General features: G+C 42.7%; 1 protein-coding gene and 1 pseudogene across 8 annotated transcripts in view; both read left to right on the forward strand.

The window, feature by feature from the left end:
• Nucleotides 1-21,688, forward strand: part of LOC147423775 (P-loop containing nucleoside triphosphate hydrolases superfamily protein) — a 140,296-nt gene that overhangs the window by 115,166 nt on the left and 3,442 nt on the right. For 4 of the 8 annotated variants that reach the window (XM_086501669.1, XM_086501670.1, XM_086501668.1 and 1 more), the window contains one exon: nucleotides 3,446-3,514. The exons of 1 other annotated variant lie outside the window; for it this stretch is intronic. In XM_086501669.1, coding sequence (XP_086357795.1) covers nucleotides 3,446-3,514 — 69 coding nt within the window. Of the gene's footprint in view, nucleotides 1-2,909; nucleotides 2,973-3,357; nucleotides 3,519-21,688 lie in introns of those variants that run through there. 3 more of the 8 variants (XR_015186604.1, XM_086501672.1, XM_086501673.1) reach the window with 3 other exon arrangements.
• LOC147423777 (uncharacterized) lies at nucleotides 8,998-9,883 on the forward strand (annotated as a pseudogene).

Consider the following 21,688-nt stretch of genomic DNA (forward strand, 5'->3'; position numbering starts at 1 on the left):
GTGCAGCTCTGGGAGGAATGGAGAGGATGTGTTCGCAAATTCAGTCCCAGGAACCCAGGACAAAGTTATGGCTCTTTGATACTTTGGTTGCCTCTACTATGTTATATGGGGTGCAGGTTTGGGGACCTTCTGTAGGCCAGGAGGGTTGGAGGCGTATAGAGAAGCCCCTGGTATCTATGATCTCTCGGCTGATTAGAGCCAAGGCTTCCGTACCGCATGATATCATTCGAGTGGAATTAGCTGCTCCTCCTATGGTGATTGAGGCACTTACTAGATCAATCTTCTTTGTTCACAGTCTGTGGGATACTACCAGAGACAGATATGCCAGGGTGGCTCTAGAGTCCTCCAGACAATTAGCTCTTAATGGGGATACATCATGCTGGTATGCAAAGATGGCATCATGGTTTCAGACACATGGTTTCACCATGGACAAGTTGCCTCCTTTTCAATACTCTCTAAAGGCACCCTTGAGCTCTTTGACGCGGGTAGAGATTAATAGACTCATTCGTCAGGATCTGATTCAGCTGGACACGAGGAGGACATGGATAGAGCCGATACAGGAGTTGGGCACAAAGACGGCTTTCTATAGAGAGCATTTTCTCCACCTCACAGAGGATGGGTTTGTGATTCGACCTAGCTATATGGATAGGCATCTTTCTCATGGTGTCCGATGTGCCATTGGCCAGATACGCACGTCCTCACATCATCTCGAGATTGAGACTGGCAGATTCAGAGCGATACCAGCAGATAGCAAGATATGCCGCTTATGCCATCTAGAGCCAGAGACAGAGGTACACTACATATGTCATTGCACAGTGTACTATGAGATACGAGGCCGTTTTCATTGTCTATTCAGAGAAGGTTTCGGGCCACTATCTAGGGTCATGAGTTATGAGGATCAGAGATGTCTTGGGCTATATCTACTTGAGCTACACAGGCATAGAGAAACTTTACTGAGGAGAGCTGAAGAGAGACAACCCCAGAGACAGATCACAGATTTCTTTACACTAGATACAGTACACCCAGAAGAACAGACAGAGGAGCAACCAACAGTGGAGAGGTCTACCCGCACTACTGGCATTCTAATAGACCGTGCATTGGAGCTAGGGAGATCTAGACGACCCCGATGGAGAAGAGGAGCTACACAGTTTCGAAGGAGGCTACAGCAAAGGATTCGAGCCATACTTTTTCGTCGTCCAGAGTGCAGATGAAGATGGATCTCTATGCAGATAGATTTCTACTTCCCTCCCAAATTGTCTACACATTGTATAGCTCAGTTCACACGATTCACGCCTTTCGCCTTTCACACCTATCCGCTTAGTTTAGGATTCCGCAGTATTTATATCTTGTTATCCCTAGTTTAATTTATTTTGTTAATTTGACTTGATATCAGATACACCGCATTGTAACTTCCTGGTCTCATAGGTCACTTTGGCCTTTTGAAGACGTTAATATAACATTTCATTTCATTTTATTTCTCTCTATTAAAGTTTAGTGATTTTTAAGTTTTTGTTCGTCTGTTGCTATTGATTGCTTGTTTGGATTGTCCAAGCGTGTTACATCATATGATGGGTGACATTAAGCATCGCAAAGGGGTTGTACCGTTAGTTCGGTAGGAGAGACCGGGAAACGGATATTCTTGATGTGTCACATGATGGGTGATGGGAGCATCGGGAAGGGAATATTTGATTGGTCAAGCAGGAAACCCAAATTGGAAAAAGGAATATGCGTTTTGCAGGTACTCAATCACAGAGGAGCAACAAGGCCTCGTTCTATGCTCAAGGATACCGGGAATGGAATGAGGAACGGTTTGTAGAGTTTTACGCTCTGGGAACAGACGGGAACAGAGTTGAGAGCTCGTCTCTCGGGAAATTTCCCGCATGGGAAGGAATTGACCATCTAGTCTGATGATTTAGAACGGAAGGGTCACTCCGGTTCGTGTGCTTGTAAAAAGATTCTCTCTAAGGGGGGGACCAGCCCATCTATTGGTCCCAAGTACTGTGTCGATCTTCTCTCTCATCCCTTTTGAGTTGAAAGATTATTTTCAGCTTGTTGATTATTCGTGTGCGCTCCTGTTTGTGATAGAGAGGCTAGCTTGAGATTCCATAAAGTGACATTCATTTAGCGCATCCATGAAGGCGTCATCTATGTCATCTGTTGAGGAGGAAACAAGCTTAGTGGAGATGGTTGCTTTATGAGGGGAAGGTGGAGAGCGTGCCTGATCATCTATGCCATCTGTTGAGGAGGAAACAAGCTTAGTGGAGGTGGTTGCTTTGTGAGGGGAATGTGGAGAGGGTGCCTGATTGGTGAAGATGCACTTACCAAGATAAGGTCAAGGGATGCCTATTGAGGCCTTTTCAAGGACCCAACTATGTTCTTGTACAGAAATATAGCTTATTTCATTACAAGAACATAGTTGGGCCATCTAATACTTTCATTTACAAGATTGTACGATAAATTTTTTTGGATATATTATGCGAGACAAAACTTCAAAAGGGACTTGATCCCTAAGATTTATGCTAGATTGGACTGTTGGAGCCCAAAAAGTACGTTTGCTTGCTTTAATATTTTGACTCGTTTTGGAGTTTCACTAGTGTTATTAATTTTTTTTAAAAGAGCTCTGAAAGACCAAAATATGCCTCCCTATTAGGATTTCCACAAACAATAGCAGGCCTTAAACCTGGCTTTAAAATATGAATATCTCTTTCTATCAATGGAAATGTCTGTTAAAAGAGATCAATAAACCAATGAGATATGATTTTTTCAAGAGGTTGTAGGCATTTTCTGAAACTGTTTTGGTGAAATTCAATTTCTAATATGTTGAGAATCTCTTAATTCAGTCTCTATTTTGACATAGAAAACATAATTATTCTTTATCTAGACCTAAAATTTTTTTGTTAGCTTCACAGGATAAATACAAAAATTTAGTGGGAAAACAGGACACTCAAGTGCTCTAGGACACAGTTGGATGTCCAGTTACAGGTTATAGTGATAAAGAAAACTCTCTGCAAGGTATTTCCACCATGTAAAATGTTTAGAGAGGGTGACTCTTCACAAAGGACTAGTGAAATATCATGGTTATAGTGGTTGTACGATCATCACTAGTAGTGGGTATTGGCTCAATTTGGAGAGAGAGTAATCAAACCAGACTGTGGAGAGACTATCCGCACACTCAGCATGAATGAATTCTCTTTTGGTCCGACCATAAGTTGGGTTTGCCTCTGAAGAAGTATATCATCCACTAAGCAAAGTACATTATGACTTGTCATGTTAGCCTTTTGTGTTGTTATGGATGCTTACTATTATCAGCATAAATATGTCTCTCCTTGGGCTGAACTACTAGTTAGTCTTTTGCAGCTTGGTGGTTTGAGCCTGTTGGGAATTTTTTTGCGTCATGTTCACACACAAGCTCAAAGGTGAGCTAAAATCATACTATCTTGTTCAGGGGAAAAAAGAGGCCTTGATCAACAGACTGATGACAATTCAAGACTATCTTTGCTCTTTCAAAAGTCAGGTAAGTTTGTTTGGACTTTGGTCAATGTCATGCTGGGGAGTAGTTCTTGTTGCAAAAACTTTAGTTTCCATGGGCTTGGTAAGCAACTTGCAGACCACACCCAAGATAGTCTAGAAGTGCTAGGAGTTTCTAGTAGAAGCATTTCCAGGAACTTGTGATGCTGATTTTCTGTACAGTTCTTTACCTTGCATCTTTCTGTTTCATGAATTCTCCCCATTGCACGGTTCACTATCTGTTGATTGTCCATTCTGACGTGATATTGCTTTACATGTCTTCTGCTGCTGGCCCCCCTTCCATCTGTGTTTTCTTTTGAGTGCAAAATAGGGCTATCTATAACTTTGTACGGAAAGATCTTGTAGGTTCCAAAATGCTGAATACTTCTAGAAAGTAAAAAATATGTAGAGAGTGACACTTGAACGAGACTTGCTCTGTGTTTATACGGGTTATGTGAGTGTGTTTCCACAAGTGTGTGTGCAGGTGTGAGCGGGATTTTGATGCATGTGTGTGCACATGTTCTATTGTGTGTGTGTGTGTGTGTGTGTGTGTGTGAGAGCAGACTGTCGATGTCGCGAACCCTAAAAACAGTGCCAACCAGATCTTAGCGAACCCTAAAACAGAGGCGAACAGGCTGTTCCTTATGAGGATCAAAGATGTCTTGGGCTATATCTACTTGAGTTACACAGGCATAGAGAAACTTTACTGAGGAGAGCTGAAGAGAGACATCCCCAGAGACAAATCACAGATTTCTTTACACTAGATATTGTACACCCAGAAGAACAGACAGAGGAACAGCCAACGGTGGAGAGGTCTACCCGCACTATTGGCATTCTCATAGACCGAGCCTTGGAGCTAGGGAGTTCTAGATGACCCCGATGGAGAAGAGGAGCTACACAGTTCCGAAGGAGGCTACGGCAAAGGATTCAAGCCATACTCTTTCGTCGTCCAGAGTGCAGATGAAGATGGATCTCTACTCCCCTCCCATATTGTCTTCATATTGTACTGCTTAGTTTAGGATCCCGCAGTATTTATATTTTGTTATCCTAGTTTAATTTATTTTGTTAATCTGACTTTGTATCAGATACACCGCATTGTAACTTTCTGGTCTCATAGGTCACTTTGGCCTTTTGAAGACGTTAATATAACATTTCATTTCATTTCTCTCTCTCGTGACCAGCAAGGCAGCAGCACGTAGTGTGTGTGTGTGTGTGGTGTGCGACTGCCGTGAATGAATCCCGTCATTGTCTTGCTCAGGCTGCTGAACCTTCTCTCGCTGCCCAGCAGATCATCAAGCTATAGAGAATCGTGAACCAGAAGTCGGCCTTTGTACAGCGCTGTCTGTGTGTGTGTCTACGAGTGTGTGTGTGTGTGTGAGCGTCTGTGTCTGTGTCTGGGGTGTTAGTAAGTGTCATTTGTAAATACAAAACAGAGTCCAGCAGCAGATTTACAAAAAAAAAAAAAAAAGTTAGTAAGTGTTGTTTGCAAATACAAGACAGAGTCCAGTAGCAGCCGGGTTTTCTTCGCAATGGATCCTTCCTCTTCGCAGGCGTACAGTAGAAGAGACCGCTCTTCAGATTTCAAAAGGCAACATGTGGATAGTGTGCATGTAAATGATACAGCGGATTCTGACTCTCAGTATGTATTTGATGCTCTTCATAAGGAATTTGGTCAGAGCAGATCGAATTGGAACAAGCTTGTGCCCACCTTGAAATATAAAATGAAGCTACCCAGTATAGTTTCCCCCCTCATAAAATTAACGCAGTCGGTGGTCTTAATTTTCTTTCCAAGACGTTTGCCCTCTGCGAATGATGTTCGCAATGGATTAAATCGATTTAGGCGGATGTTTTATTGAGGGAGTCTTTTTCGCTTCTCGTGGATTTTAGAGGTTCATCTGACAGATCACATGTATAAGCGAACACTGCTTGAGGCTTCGCCATTGTTTTATGGCAGGCAGATGGTTCATGTTTTGACTTGGTTGCCTAGCAAGGACTATCAGAATTTGATTCGTCACTCTTGTCCAGTATGGGTCGAAGTAGTGAATTTTCGTGACTATATGAGAAAGGAGCTCCTTGGTTTGGCTGCCTCATTGGGTAAAGTAATCTGTCCTCCTCGTCCCACTAGGAATAGAAACAGGTTTTGCATCTTGTGGGACACTGATAAACCCACTGCGCCATCTATTGCAATTGAGGTTGAAGATGTTGAAATGGGGGAAACCTATTTGAAATGGGGAGTTTTTGCAGGTGCGTGTTTTACATGCCATAAATTTGGACATCTTGCTTCGGAGTGTCCACAGGTGGTTCATAAGCCACCCCCAAGTGCTATCCCTCAATCGGATATTGTTCTTGCTTGTTTAGTAACAGAAAAAGCTAAACCTTCGGGATCTGTCGTATTTGATGCTAATTTAAAGTCTGCTCCTCAGCTAGTTGCACAGTCTTCAAAAGCTAAAGACAAGGGGAAAGCTTTGATCGCAGACGCTAAAAAGGCTGATCTTAATGGTTGGCAACAGCCAAAAAAAGTTTTCTCGCCGAAGACAAAGCCTCTCCAATCTAGAAATTGGAGTGCGACGGCTCCTACGCCGGGACAGATTTGAGTGGATACATCTCCAGCTTCTAGACTTTGGACTGATGTTTTGAAAAAAAGGTTGCCTTTGCTGGATGTAGATGACATAGATGTTCTTCATGTTCATGCTCAGCCTGACGAGCATGAAGATATGGCTGTTGCTTGATCTTTTATGCACGGATCTGTACATATGTATATACTCAATGTCTTCTTCACTTAAGTGTGTCTCTTTTAACATACAAGGCCTCTCACATGTAAATAAATGGAGGCTTTTTTGGGATTACGTCAATACAATGCATCCTCATGTTGTCTGTTTGCAAGAGCACAATCAACATCGTTTGGCTGGTCAGTCTGGATTCTTTGCGGGCTACCATATCTTTTATGCAGGCTCTACAAATTTCTCAGGAGTGGTTATGCTAGTCCACCATGAACTGAATCCGCATGTCGCATACAATGATCCTGACGGTAGATGGATGGTTGTCCAATGGATCATAAATGCGGAATACGAGTTTGCTGGTGTGTATGCTTCGCAATCCTCTAGAACGCGGGCTCTCTTGTGGAGTTCTTTGAGTGCTTATCCCTGGCTCTCAAATGCTTTCATTTGTGGTGATTTCAATAACTCGCCATCTTCTCGAGATAATACTTCTCAAAATTCGCATATGCTTCAGTTTGAGAAACAGAGATGGTCATCTTTACTAGAGGTTTTGCATGCGGAGGACTTGTGGCTTTGTACAAATCCGATCAATTCGGGATTTACATATACGCATAATGCTTCTGCACGATATCGAGCGAGATTAGATCGGTGGTATCTTCTCAATGCAAATCAGTACAACTCTTTTATATGGAAAATGTGGATAGATCATTCCATATGTTTATCAGATCATGCTCCATTATGGTTGGAGATGTTGTTTGATATGTCTCGAACTGAGGATGCTTTGCTGTCTCGCCGTTTATTACATGTAAATAGCAGTTACCTATCGCATAGGTTTTCCGTCAAATGGTTGTCACGGCTATACATCCTCTTTTCATGCATGCGCATGCTGACATTGAATTTGCATGGCATTCTTTTGTGGTACGTATGCAATCTGTTATTCAGGACTTTGGAATATGGTATCTTGGGGATCAAAGAAGAGCATTGGCTTGGGCAAAACAACATCGACAATGTATTATGGAGTCGGATTCTGATAGTTTGTTGGTTTAGTCTGTTCAAGAATTGTTATGTGAGGCAAACCATGTAATTTCATGCAATCAAATGCGTAAAGTTCACAAATGGCAAGTATGATCTAGAGAAAAGCAGATAGTGGACAAAGATTGTTCATCCAAACAATTTTTTAAAAGTTTGCATGCTTCGCGACAGAGACACTCCATTTCTCGCATCAAAATTTCAGATGGCTCATGGACTTCTTCGAAACTGCAACTGTCCTAGGAATGCGTTCAACATTATGCTAGATTGTTTGCTGCTCCTGCCCCTTTATCTGCTTCAGAATCTTGTGCTAGAGTGCAATTTCTAGAAGCTGTTTCCCCGATTATGGATTTTGATGAAGCGAATGCATTGGAACAACCCTTCTCAGATGAAGAGCTGTATCATGCTTTGAAAGCACTAGGGAAGGGGAAAGCTCCAGGATGGGATGGTCTTACTGTTGAATTTTTCATGCTTTTTGGGATGAACTGAAAGATGCTTTATTGCTCATGATAAACAGTGCATGGTTGGAACAGCAGCTTCCATCTTTATGGAAACAAGGTCTGTTGAAATTGCTCCCGAAAAAGCATTTGGCTGAAATCTTTGATAACTGGAGACCAATCACTCTTATGCCAATCCTATACAAACTTGTTGGCCAAGATGCTGGTGCACAGAGTAAGGGAGATTCTTCATCGTGGCCTTCATCCTCATCAATATGGGTTCATTCCGAGACGTCATATTATTGATAATATTGCGAATGCTATGATAGCCATTGAATATGCAAAATATTCCTCTCAGGATGGACTTGTATTGCAGGTAGACATAGCCAAAGCCTTTGATTCGGTTCGCTGGGATTTTATGTCTCAGATTATGTCTAGATTGGGTTTTGGTCCTAAATGGATTAATGTTATTTACTGCCTGTATTCTGAGGCTACGACTCGTGCTATCATTGCGGACGAGCTCTCTGACCCTTGGGAACTGGGTCGTTTTGTTAGACAGGGTTGTCCGTTGAGTGCTTTGCTTTGCAATTTCCACTCACCCATTGCTTTTATATGTGGACAAGATGGTTGACGCTGGTTTGTTACACGGAGTGCAAATTCCAAGCAATCCTTTTCTTCCTCAGGCATAGGTGGACGACTCTTTTTTTATGCCTAAAAATGATCATGCGGATCTTCAAGCTTTGATGAAGATTTTGTCAGATTTTGGGCTGGCAGCTGGTTTGCATATCAACTTCAAAAAGTCCATTTTGCTGTCTCTTAATTCTTGCGACTGGCACTCTATGTTATGGCTTGGACAACTGCTGTCACCACATGATGTGATACGTCACCTTGGTTATCAGATTGGTTGGTTCATTACAACGACACAACAAATGGAATGGGTGACTGCTAAGCTTGCACAGAAACTGAGATATTGGAAATTGTCCACTTGGCCTCTTCATGTACGACTGCGAATAGTACAATCCATTGTGATAGCACATGTTCAATTCTATTTGCGGTTGCTGTCTTGGATGCATAAAGACATTTCAGCCTTTATGTCGCAGGCAATGGAATTGTTATGGAAGACACATCCCAAACGCAAAGCTTTATGCTTGTTGAGAATGTAGTCTACTTGTACACCAAGATCGCATGGTGGGCTTAATATATTGAACATACATTTCCATCTTTTGGCACGCAAAGCCACACTGCTGGCTGATTTTTTCGCGCAAGTACAACCTTGGTCACACATGCTAGCTACTATGTGCAGTTCTATGAACACAAAGGCATATGGTAATTGGATCACTGATCAATGGGAAGTTGTATTGGGTCGCTTTGAAGGTACTATACCTGGCTGCCCTCACTCTACAAGATTGATACTGGATTGGAAACATGTACTTTCTTAGATTAAGTGGTCCGGGAGATCCTCTTTGAATGGTAACTCATTGCGGAAAGAAAGCCTTCACTGGTCTACAGTATTTCCTTTTCCCTTGGCAGTTACTCAGCCGGTCAAGGCTTACAACTTGATGAGAATGGGTATCAGACGTATTGAGGATGTTGTGGATGAAAATGGTTGTGTTATCTTTTCCCCGTGCTTGTCAGACACTTAATTTGTGCATGTACCATTGGCCAATTTGGAGGGACATATGTGCTTTGTTTGCTCCTATTATACCTATACCAATACTCAATGAGGCGGATAGGCTTAAAGATTGGGAATTCATCGGTAATTCCCCAGGTTCCAAACCTGTTTCTATGCAGAATTAGACTTCAACGAAAATTTACAGGGCTATTGTGCCTCCTCCGTGGATACAGCCTCATGGCAATTTGTATTGGCACATGCATAAGTCAATCCGGTGGTGGAAAATGGTTCTTTCCATCAATTGGAAAAGCAAGTTGCCATTAAAACAAAGAGTGTTTCTATGGAGATGCATGCTTGGCATATTACCGGTGGGTAAGATTTTGGCTTCTCGTCGCATTGCCTCTTCATCTTGCCGAAGATGCTTGAATCAAATGGAATCAGTTCCTCATCTTCTTTGGTTTTGCCTCGACTCTCGGGATTTCTTGCTTGTGCTTTCAAGGAAATTGCGTTCGAGGTTTCCTTCTGCTGCATTTTGGAAACTTTTCTGGGTTTTCAAAAAACTCACACTGCAATTGCTTTAGAGCTTCATGGTGCTTGTTTATGTATGTTATGGTTAAATATTGAAGAGTCACTGAGGAGGTCCATGAACCGCTTCATTTGTTCTTATTTAAGTATCATATCTAAAAAAGCTAACGTATTTTATTTTTGATTCTCAAAAATACGTCTAGTACGCGTATTGTACACCACGTATTAAACATCCCGTCCCGTATTGTAGGTGCTATGTCCATAAGTCCAACATCCGTGTGTATGTAACGAGATCTGTCCAGGCCTGCAATTCTATATTCAACATGTGCGAATGTCTTGTGGTGTTATCAGATAAAGCGGGTGCATTGTTAAAATCACCACAAAGCAGCGCATTGGAAAGCCATGGATAAGAGGACATCTTACGCCACAGAACATCTCGTTACTCCAAGGCCGTATGCGCATAGACACCACTAAATTCATAAATCTGGCCATTGATCGTACATTGGACCACCATCCAACGACCCGCTGGATCATTATATGCCAGAATTGGCTGCAACTCATACCTAACTATAATCAAAACATCTCAAAAGCCTGACAAACAAGCATATGCTATCCAATATCCCGCAAAATATGAGCATTACCTAGCATATTCATGCTGATTATGCTCTTGCAAAACCACAATGTTTGCCTTACATGTATGTATATAGTGCCAGGTTAATCTCCTGTCACGATTGTGACTATGTTAACAGCAATACATCTACTCCTAGTTGCAGATACGCGAAGTGCCATGCCAAGGAGGACCCCTGCGCTTGGATGGTCACACCCCTTCGCCCATAGGACGTGTCTCTTCGCCAAAAGCCACACTCCTTCGACGATTGGTCACACCCCTTCGCTCTACGGGTGCGACTCTTCGCCCAATGGTTGCAGCTCTTCGCCGAAAGGATGTGTCTTTACGTCTAAAGTCGTGTCTCTTCACCAAGAGACGTGTCTTTTCATTTATGTCTATTCGTCTCCTATATAAGGAGCCCTTGTATCACACATTCAATCAATCAAACACAGACTCTTCTAAGTCTTCTCTCGAGTACAGTTCAAGTTTCTTAAGTCTTAATCATGAGTTTAAGTACTTAATTAAGAATTAGCACCTAGAATCCTCATAGTGGTATCTTCGACTTCAAAGAAGGAAGGATTATGTACAATTTGCAATGGTGACCATAGATGGTATCAATGTCCAAAGAGACCAAATCCGTCTAATTTGAAAAGAAATCCCAACGTGGAAACATCATCGAATTTTGAACAACCAGATTCTGCTAAGGATAAAGGAAAATCTGTAGTCAATACGATTCGTGTCTCAGAGGATACGAGTATTCTTATGAAGCATGCTCAATGGAATTCTTCAGTTTTGGAGCCTCTCTCAAAGCAAGTTTTGAGCCTTCTTGGACTACTTAATGGTCGCTCCATAAATATTTTGGTGGACAGCGGATGCTCGAATAATTTCGTTAGCACTCAGATAGTTCAACAACTTGGCTTACCAACTCAGAAGACATCTCACTTATATGATGTGGAATTAGCAGATGGATCAATTTTGACTTGTGATCAGACAGTTCGACAGTTGCAGTTTGAGATTCAAACTTAAGTCATGCCTTTATCTTATTACGACATGATTCTTGGTGAGCATTGGTTATTCCAATATGATCCAGCAATTAGCTTTCGAGGACATACTATCAATTTGTTCAAAGATGGACGTGAATTGACTTTACACAGGCTTTCTCATGCCGAAAGAGTGATTCAAGTCTCACGTGTACTAGTCAAACGGCATGATACAGTGGATTATGAAGAGAATATGATTTCCGATACAGATGCAAATATTATTATTGATGAATTTTTGAATTCATTAACTTCTCCTGAATCAATTGATGAAGACAAAGATAAAGATAAAGTTGTAGATTCCGAGTCTGAAGACGACTATGCTTTCTTTGATTCTTTACTGGATGATGATATGCCAATTACAAGTCATGAAGTGACAGTTCTTGAAGATGATTCTGAAGAATTTTGGGATTCATTATTGGAAGATGATTATAATTTCAAGCCAAAGTTCTCTCCAGTGATTACTAAAGTCGAAGTCACCCCATCTGAAGAGTACCTTGAGAAGATTTCCTCTTCCCCAAGTATTTCGCAGTTACTGAAAAATTTTGAACCAGAAATCTTACATCACACGAAGGATTTTGAAGATCAACCTCTTGTTGCAGTCAACCTAATTATGCCAGATTCCTCTAAAAAGTCTTTGAACAATGCAATGACATGGGATTTAGCAGTCAAAGAAAAAAGGTTTCGCAAGAGGCAAAGGTTAAAGACAAAGGTTTCAGATAACTCAAAGATTGAAGATTTTCGAAGATTCAATGCTTTTCCAGAGTTCTATCAACATCAGAAGTCATTTCTTTGACACGGGCTCTCATTTAAATGGGAGGGAATGTCACGATTGTGACTATGTTAACAGCAATACATCTACTCCTAGTTACAGATACGCAAAGTGCCATGCCAAGGAGGACCCCTGCGCTTGGATGGTCACACCCCTTCGCCCAAAGGACGTGTCTCTTCGCCGAAAGCCACACTCCTTTGGCGACTGGTCACACCCCTTCGCTCTACGGGTGCGACTCTTCGCCCAATGGTTGCAGCTCTTTGCTGAAAGGATGTGTCTTTACGTCTAAAGTCGTGTCTCTTCACCAAGAGACGTGTCTTTTCATTTATGTCTCTTCGTCTCCTATATAAGGAGCCCTTGTATCACACATTCAATCAATCAAACACAGAGTCTTCTAAGTCTTCTCTCGAGTACAGTTCAAGTTTCTTAAGTCTTAATCATGAGTTTAAGTACTTAATTAAGGATTAGCACCTAGAATCCTCACATCTCCACTTATCAGGGTTACATAACCCACGCACATTATATGAAATGCATTCAACACAACTATGCATTCAAGAGTAGCAGGTTTGACCTTGCCTTTATTCAAAGGTAGAGCATCAGGCAACACAAAGCGGCGGATGTAGGATTAGGGAACTTTTTCTCATTAGAAACCACAAGTTGAGGGGCAGCTGAAGGAGGAGGTTGCAAAATAGGCTTAGAACATTCAAATTGCATATGTCCAAATTTTCCACAGCGAAAACATGAATGCAAATTCTCCCCATCTAGCTTGAAAGGGCATTTCCCAATGAGTGGGTTCCCCGAGTTGACAGTAGTACCGTCAGGGATGGGAACATCTGTATCCCAAAGCACAGAAAAGTGATTTGTATTGGCATCAAGTTTGGGAGAACAAATCACTTTTCCCAAATGAGAGACGAGCAAGTGCATGGAAAATCAAGGATTTCCACCCATACCGGGTCACTTATGTCGGATTAGGCTTTGATAGTCCTTGGTAAGGGTCCATGGCAATACATGTGTTATTTGAGTACCACAAAACAATGGGGACAACTCAAGCAACGTATTAAGAGCCTCAGTGTCTACCAACAAAATTTCATAAAAACCTATGGCACCAAAGTAAACTCCTCGAACTGCGTGGCGTTTAAGAAGAAAGTCTACCCGTTGACCCACGTCTTGCACAGTAGGCATCTTGCCCGAGAAGAACAAAATAACTACATTGAGAGCATAAGATACAAGTTGAAGGGCCACCTCCGATTCATGTGATGAATTCTTCAAGATGAGCTTGAAGAATCATGTTGTGCAAGTAAACATAATATAAGTTAGAATTTATGAATATGTTTACATGCAGAGTAATTGTGAGGTAATTACATGCACGCTTTTGCATATCTTATGGATGGAGTGAAGTCTTTGGATGTTGCAGAGAAGATGCCTGAGCTTGTGTTTTCAACGAAACGGCTAGTGTATAGGTTTGACTCTAAGATTACTTCTCTGTTGATGGTGATTATATGGCATTGTGATATGCATGCATGAGAAGTACTTCATTCTATATAAAGTAGAATATAAAAAATTTTTGGTGGCTTGATTTTCTTTAATATTGCTTTGCTTTAAATTCCACGTGGAAGCCTAAGATAGGGTGGTTTTAATGGTTATTTTTTGAAAAATGATCTCTAAAACAAAGGAGACTCTGCTGAAAAATTTGTGGTTACTTGATTCTTTTATTTTCTCAATACTTATAGTTTTCTTTGTTCATTGATAATTGCTGCAGGTGGATTTTGCAATGTGTTGAAGAGGGAAGATTGGGTGAGATTTCAAAATTAACAAGAGTGGGTTGATATCGATGATGAGAGCACTATGTATAATATGACACCATGGGAAGCACGATTATGTCCTTGGTGGTTAGATTATCCGATTGGTGTAATCCGAAAGTAAGAGAAGGATTGTCATGAGAGTAAGTTCTTAAAACCATGTGAAAGATTAATATATGAATGTATGTGTGTACTTTAAAGCTATGCATATGATGATAGAAATAATGATACTTGTAAGATTCAAGCAAGAGACCCATACTAATAAAGAAATGGACGCACTTATTACACTCTCTTCTATGGAGCATCAAGTAAGCGAATGAAGTGACGAGATTGAAGCTAATAAGAATGCCATAAAAACTGCCTAAGGTACACAGTCCAATGTGAGTACTACTCAAACAATCACAGGAGCCACTTCTTTTCCTTTTGTTGGCATTTTGGACAAGAAAGGTAAAGGGCTTATGGAACCTCATAGCACCTCAAGTGATCCAAAGTGAATGAATGCGGTTGAGGTCTCTCTAGCGCATACTACCTCCTTTGTTGCAGAGTCCTCTCTAGGTCGAGAGAGTTGGGAGAGACGACCTATGACACGTTCTGCTGGTAAGTTGTCTCAAATGAATTTGAATCTAAAGTTACTTGCATGTAAAGATTGTTAGAAAGTTACCACTATAAATAATGGTTGCAAGATTCCAGTACCAGACTTTCGTTGATGCTCTACTTGTTGATGTGACCCAAATTGATAGATTTGCTCTAATTAGGTAAATGCAACGTCCATGAAACATTAAGTTTAGTATGTTTTCCAATATATGACTGTAAAATGTTTTATAAATAGCATCAACAAGTTTTTTGCCACTCAAAAGATGCATCTTTATAGCAAAGATGGAGTGCTATGTCGAGAGGTAGCTTTATTGATATTTGCAGATTTTTCTACGGGTTTATTGGTGTACGCCCTTGGTCCTATCCCTTGTGGTGGTAAGTAAAATTTTATTATTTTAAAGGGTAACAAGAAAGTAACTTGTTTTATTAACATATTGATTTTTTAGAGGGCATGACTATTCCCAAGTGGAATACTTTCTCGTCGGGTTTGGTAAGGGGTTGCATGGATCTTGCTTGCAAGTATTTGGTCGACGAGGGCTTTTTGGTCACCGTGTGCTTAGCTGAGCACACAGGGAAGTTCCTTGTGGATGCATCAAGAGTGGGGCTTGTGTTTCATCATATTTGGACGCTTATGTGTGACTCCAAGGCATATCTACTCTCTAGAGACGGGATGTCGATATGCCTTGGAGTCACACACAAGCAAGCGTCCAAGTACGATGAAGCACAAGTCCCACTCTTGACACATCCACAAGGAACTCCCCTATGTGCTCTGCTAAGCACATGGTGACCAAGAAGTCCTCGTCGGCCAAATTTTGCAAGCAAGATCCATACAACCCCTTACCAAACCCGACGAGAAAGTATTTCACTTGGGAATAGTCAAGCTCTCTAAAAAATCAAAATGTTAATAAGACAAGTTACGTTCTTGTTACCCTTTAAAATAATAAAATTTTACTTACCCCAATGGATAGGACCAAGGGAGTCCACCAATAAACCCGTAGGAAAATCTGCAAATATCAATCGAGTTACCTCTCGACATGACACTCTATCTTTGCTATAAAGATGCGTCTTTTGAGTGGCAAAAAACTTATTGATGTTATTTAAAAAACATTTTATAGTCATATATTGAAAAACATACTAAACTTAATGTTTTATAGACGTTACATTTACCTAATTAGAGCAAATCTATCAATTTGGGTCACATCAACAAGTAGAGCATCAACGAAAGTCTGGTACTGGAATCCTGCAACCATTATTTATAGTGGTAACTTTTTAACAATCTTTATATGCAAGTAACTTTAGCATTTGAGACAACTTACCAACCGAACGTGTTATAGGTCTTCTCTCCCAACTCTCTCGACATAGAGAGGACTCTGCAACAAAGGAGGTAGTAGGCGCTAAAGAGACCTTAACCGCATTCATTCACTTTGGATCACTTGAGGTGCTAAGAGGTTTCATAAGTCCTTTACCTTTCTTGTCCAAAATGCCAACAAAAGGAGGAGAAGTAGCTCCTGTGGTTGTTCGAGTAGTCCTCACATTGTACTCTGTACCTTGGGCAGTTTTTGTGGCATTTTTACTAGCTTCAATCTCGTTACTTCCTTCGCTTACTTGATGCTCCATATAAGAGGGTGTAGTAAGTGCGACCATTTCTTTATTAGTATGGCTCTCTTGCTTGAATCCTACAAGCATCATTGTTTCTATCATCATATGCATGGCTTTAAAGTACACACATACATTCATAAATTAATCTTTCACATGGTTTTAAGAACTTACTCTCATTAAGATCCTTCTCTTGCTTTCGGATTACATCAATCGGATAATCTAGCCACCAAGGACATAATTGTGCTTCCCACGGAGTCATTTTTTTCTCAAGCAAGGAGAGAGAATACATAGTGCTCTCATCATCGACATCAACCCACTCTCTTGTCAATTCTGAAATATCACCCAATCTTCCCTCTTTAACACATTGCAAAATCCACCTGCAGCAATTATCAAAGAACAAAAGAAACTAGAAGTATTGAGAGAAGAAAAGAATTAAGTAACCACAAATTTTTTCAGCAGAGACTCTTTTATTTTATAGATCATTTTTCAAAAAATAACCATTAAAGCTACCCTATCTTAGGCTTTCACGTGGATTTAAAGCAAAGCTATATTAAAGAAAATCAAGCCACCAATTTTTTTTTTATATTCTACTTTATTTTGGTAATTCCATGACACAAATATACAAACCATCCATTTTTAAGCTTCTATGAGGAGTTTAAGGTATAGAATGAAGTACTTCTCATGCATGCATATTACAATGCCATAATCACCATCAATAGAGAAGTAATCTTAGAGTCAAACTTATACACTAGCCGTTTCGTTGAAAACACAAGCTCATGCATCTTCTCTGCAACATCCAAAGACTTCACCCCATCCATAAGATATGCAAAAGCTTGCATGTAATTACCTCACAATTACTCTACATATAAACATATTCATAAATTCTAACTATATTTCACTTTATGTTTACCTGCACAACATGATTCTTCAAGCTCATCTTGAAGAATTCATCAAATGAATCCGGTAATTGTGGCCCTTCAACTTGTATCTTTTGGATAGGTCCACTTATACCAGAGATATATTAGTGGACAGAGCCACTGAGCTCGGGAGAGCTAGACGTCCACATCTATACGAGTGACCACGACATCGACGGACGGAGGCTCCATAAGAGGATCAAGACTATTCTAGTACGATATGGGAGACGCCTAGTACGACTATTTACAGAGGTGGACATTGACGAAGCTCTTTTGCGACCGATGCGATACCTTCTTAGACAACATCCGATGATAATGATGACTTCAATTTGACGATTTTTAGTCTTTAAGTTTAGTCTTTCACTCTACTTCACTTCATTTTATTTTTGTACCGAGACATTTCATTAGATCCACGAGGATCGTATCAATTTGGTCTCATCGGTCATTTTGGCTTTTTGAAGACGTTTAATAAAACATTTCATTTCATTTCCTCTCTCTCTCTCTCTCTCTCTCTCTCTCTCTCTCTCTCTCTCTCTCTCTCTCTCTTCACAATTTTGTAAAAGTTTGGTCTCATAGGTCATTTTGGCCTTTTGAAGACGTTAATATAACATTTCAATTCATTTCTCTATTCAAAAACCCTCTTTGCCTACAACTTCCTGATGCTTGGCCACTTGTCCACTTGTGGTGGAATACTGAGAGGGCTATTTTTTAGCGATGAGTTCAGCCGTATACCAATGTCTTTTACAATGGATGATAGAGAATGTAGATCCCAAGCTGATAATGCCAAATGGTGGGAGAAGATGAATAGGTTTATGCTATGCTGAAGCCCATTGGCCACCTATTCCCTGGATCTTAAAAAACATAGGGGGTACAGACTCCGAGTAAGCATGAATTACGTAGAGGACCTCCAATTGTGTGAAGGCCCCCATCCATCTGGAAGTTGCTGTCTCTAGAGGGTTGAGCCAATCAGCTAGTAAAGCCTTTGTAATGTCCTGACATATGCTCTTTACCCCTCTCATGCCTCGAAGCTGGATGCTCTGTGTCTCCTCAAGAAAATCTAAGAACTGAAGCTAGTCGTCGAGAATGCGGGCTAGGCCTCATGTTTCTTGGGGTCCCATGGCAGAGGGCCCACTACCAAACATGTGACACTCTCTTAGTGCTAACCATGGGGTTCCAAACCAGGGACTCTCTTAAGCGCTCCTCCATGCAAGTGGGCTGGTGTTACTCCAGGCCACTTCTCAGCTGCTCCCATGATCGAAGCAGGCTTGCAGCAAACCGATCCTCCGACCTCTTTCTCAGACCAACTCTGCGCATCTCTATAAAGATCCACGGAAGGGCTCCAAGGGCCTCCTGGACAAGGGACTCGATCTCAAAGCCGGTGCAGCAGCAAATCCTTGAAGGGCTCCTCTCTTGGAAGCAGTTCTTGGACAACAAATTTCCCAAGAAGGGCTCTGCTGTGCTGTTTTGGGTCTACGATCCCAAGCTCCCCCTGAGAACATTGTAAAGTGATGACCTGCCAGGCTACTCTGACTGGGTGTCACGGCCTGACCAAAGAAAGTTCTTGATGAACCTCTCTAGTTGGCTGATACAGGAGCTCGAGAAGATCTAACAAGACGTGATGTACCACATAGTAGCCTGTTGAGAGTGCCCTCCACGAAGTCCCAGTCAACTTTGTCATAGGGCTTCTCAAAATCGAGGAGTATCACCAAATCCTCTCCTCGGAGACGCGCGAGGGCAGACGCCTCCCAAAAAGTGAAGATGTTGTCAAGCATACTACGCTCCTTGACAAAGCCTGTCTGGTCGCGTGTATAATGCTCTCTAGTAGTGGTTGGATCCTAAAGCTCAGAGCCTTTGGTAGAAATTTGTAGGATGAGTTGAGGATGGTAATGGGTCGCCACTCTCGAATCTCATCCAAGGAGCCGCCCTCTTTGGGAATCAGGTAGATCAAGCCCTCACTCATTCTGTCAGGCATCTCGCTAGTGTGCAAATCGTATTGGAATGCACTGCAAAGATTTTAACCAAGCAAGTGCCAATACTCCAAGAAGAGGCTGGCAGTCAACCATCCTTCCTTAGACAACTACCTTGGGGGAGTGCTCTGAGGGCCTCATGGAGCTCCTCTAACTGTAGGGGGAGCCCAAGTCTTTGTCGTATCTCCTCGATAACAAGGCAAGGCATCTGTGTCCAAACCTGCTCTTTGCATGCATCGTGGCGCTCTCATTGAGGCTCAGCTGACAACAGATAACAGTGGAAGTCAGTAGCAATTGCATGCGTATCCTCGGGCTCTGAGGCAACTGATCCGTCAGGTCTCCTCAGTTGACTAACACTGGTGTGCGCATGGCATGGCTCCACAATGCTAGCTACGTCCTGTCTAGCATGCTGCATGTGCTCCTCCAACCAAGGACTGTTTGGATGCTGCTCTTGCATTCTGTGCAAGGAAGCAAAAGCTCAGCCAGTCCAGAGGCCACTCTACCAGCAGGGGTGTCATGCGTGTCCAAGCACTCTGTCGAAAGTGCCTCCACTCACTCTCTAAGCTCTTGATCTAGCAAGATCCTCTGAGGGATGCATAGAATCGTAAAAACCCCCCTGTCTTTCTGTCACGGTGAGAATCACTGGCGCATGGTCGGAAAAAGTAGTCCCTGCCAGGATGCAAAAAGATCCCTCCATGTCACAGATGTGGTCACTGGTGTAGAGCAATCTATTCGAGATAGATTCACTCCTCCTACTCTGTGGTTAGAGCGAGAGAAAGACAAGCTGTCTGGGGTTCTCATAAAGCCTGAGTATTGCCAAACATCAGAAACCCTCGAAGTCATATATAGGCACTCCCAAGCTGCCAACTCAGCCCCATGCACAGTAGCATGGCCACCTCCAATCCTGTTAGAGGGATCCTCCAACATGTTGAAGTCTCCCCCAACACACCACTACTCTGCATGCAGTAAAGACTACAATATGAGACCAAAACTCTACTCGTGCACTTACCACATTGGGCATATATACGTTTAGGAAACCCAATAGGCAACCCTGAACTTGCATAGTAGTCCACTTAGCCCTGCTTGGCACAATAATACCTCTATCCACAATGGCCTGCGCCATGAGTCCGCAATAGTCATGCATACCCCTCCCTGGATACCTCCAGGTCCAAATGCAGTTGACCAAAATGTCTCATAGTGACCACACAAAATCTGACCACATCGTCCAATGCGGCTCTCACAGAGATAGTGCGCCTGTAGCATAAGAAGATCGATCTCACCACCCATAAGGCATCGCTGAAGCTCCTGACGCAACCGACCCCTCTGACGCTGAAATTGGGGTCCTCCTAATCCGTGCACATTCCATGAGATGATCCTCATGAAGTCAGTGAGAGGAAACAGATGCTGCAACTGCAACCAACCTCGCTATCTTGGAGGCCGGCTTGGATGGGGAGTAATTCGCATCCGAGCGACCTCTAGACAAACGCAACTGAAAGTGATTGTCCCACCCAGGCCCAAGCCGAGTGTACAGTCCGTAAGGGTACATCCTCTGTCCAAATGCATAGCAAGGGGGGCTCTGAGTGTCAGCAAACAAGCGTACCACAATGTGTCTGCAACCTGCTGTATCGAGCGGCGTCACACTAAACCTACCGCTATATCCAGAGTCTCAGTGCCTCAGGCTGCTAAGAAGAGGACGTGAACTCCAAAGCAGGCTTCCTCTAGGTCGGAAAAGGGTCACCAAGGAAGCGTGTGAAGCTGACGTCAAAGAAGTCCCATCGTCTGCGAATGTCGAAGCTGGTCAAGCCTCGAGGGACTGCTACAAAAGGAGAGGTCTGGACCAGAAGAGGCGTCCTCATGTGGGGCTGTACCTCTCGAGCCATGCAACTCCTAGCAAAAGCAATACGAAGAGATCGTCTCGCTACGGACTTGTGTCCAGTCCCCTCATATGAAGAGCAGTGTGGGATGGGTCGGGAGATGAGACAGGGGCCCCACCGGGGAGAGAGGAGGAACGGGAGGAGGGGGTGGGGGAGGAGGAGGCGGAGCGGAGGAGGGGGTGGAGGTGGAGCTGCGGTGGAGGGGGCCTCCTTAGGGGGCTCCTGCTGGAGGGGGTCAAAACAGTTCCCGATCGGAACCCAATGCTGCTGAGTTGCAGAGGAGGACGGCCGCAACGGGGGCAGTGTGGAATGCCCGTCCCTGTCGTCGGCTGCCGGGCACCTGCTGCCAACCGTCAGCTGGCTGATTGCTGGCCTGTGTCGGGATACCAGCCTGTGTGTCCTGGGTACCTGTTTGTTGGGCATGCTTAGCCTTGGGAGACTGAGTATGCGTTGTGGGTCGAGATCTCCTGCGAGGACAGGCCTTTGCTAAGTGGCCTATTTGTCTTCAAATGAAGCACTGGTTTGGGAGTCCCAAATACTCCACCCTCAAGCTTAACCATCCCTAGGTAGAAGGACCACCTTGGAGTGATCGGCACGCGAATCGGAGCGTAAAACAGAGAATTGCAGCTTGCTGCAATTTTTTGCAGGTTGACCAATTTTGATGCCTACAGGTCCTAGGAGCTTCGGGAAGCTAGGGA

Source organism: Adiantum capillus-veneris, chromosome 26 (genome assembly GCF_014529385.1).
Source record: "Adiantum capillus-veneris isolate H3 chromosome 26, ASM1452938v2, whole genome shotgun sequence".
Classification (NCBI taxonomy): domain Eukaryota; kingdom Viridiplantae; phylum Streptophyta; class Polypodiopsida; order Polypodiales; family Pteridaceae; genus Adiantum; species Adiantum capillus-veneris.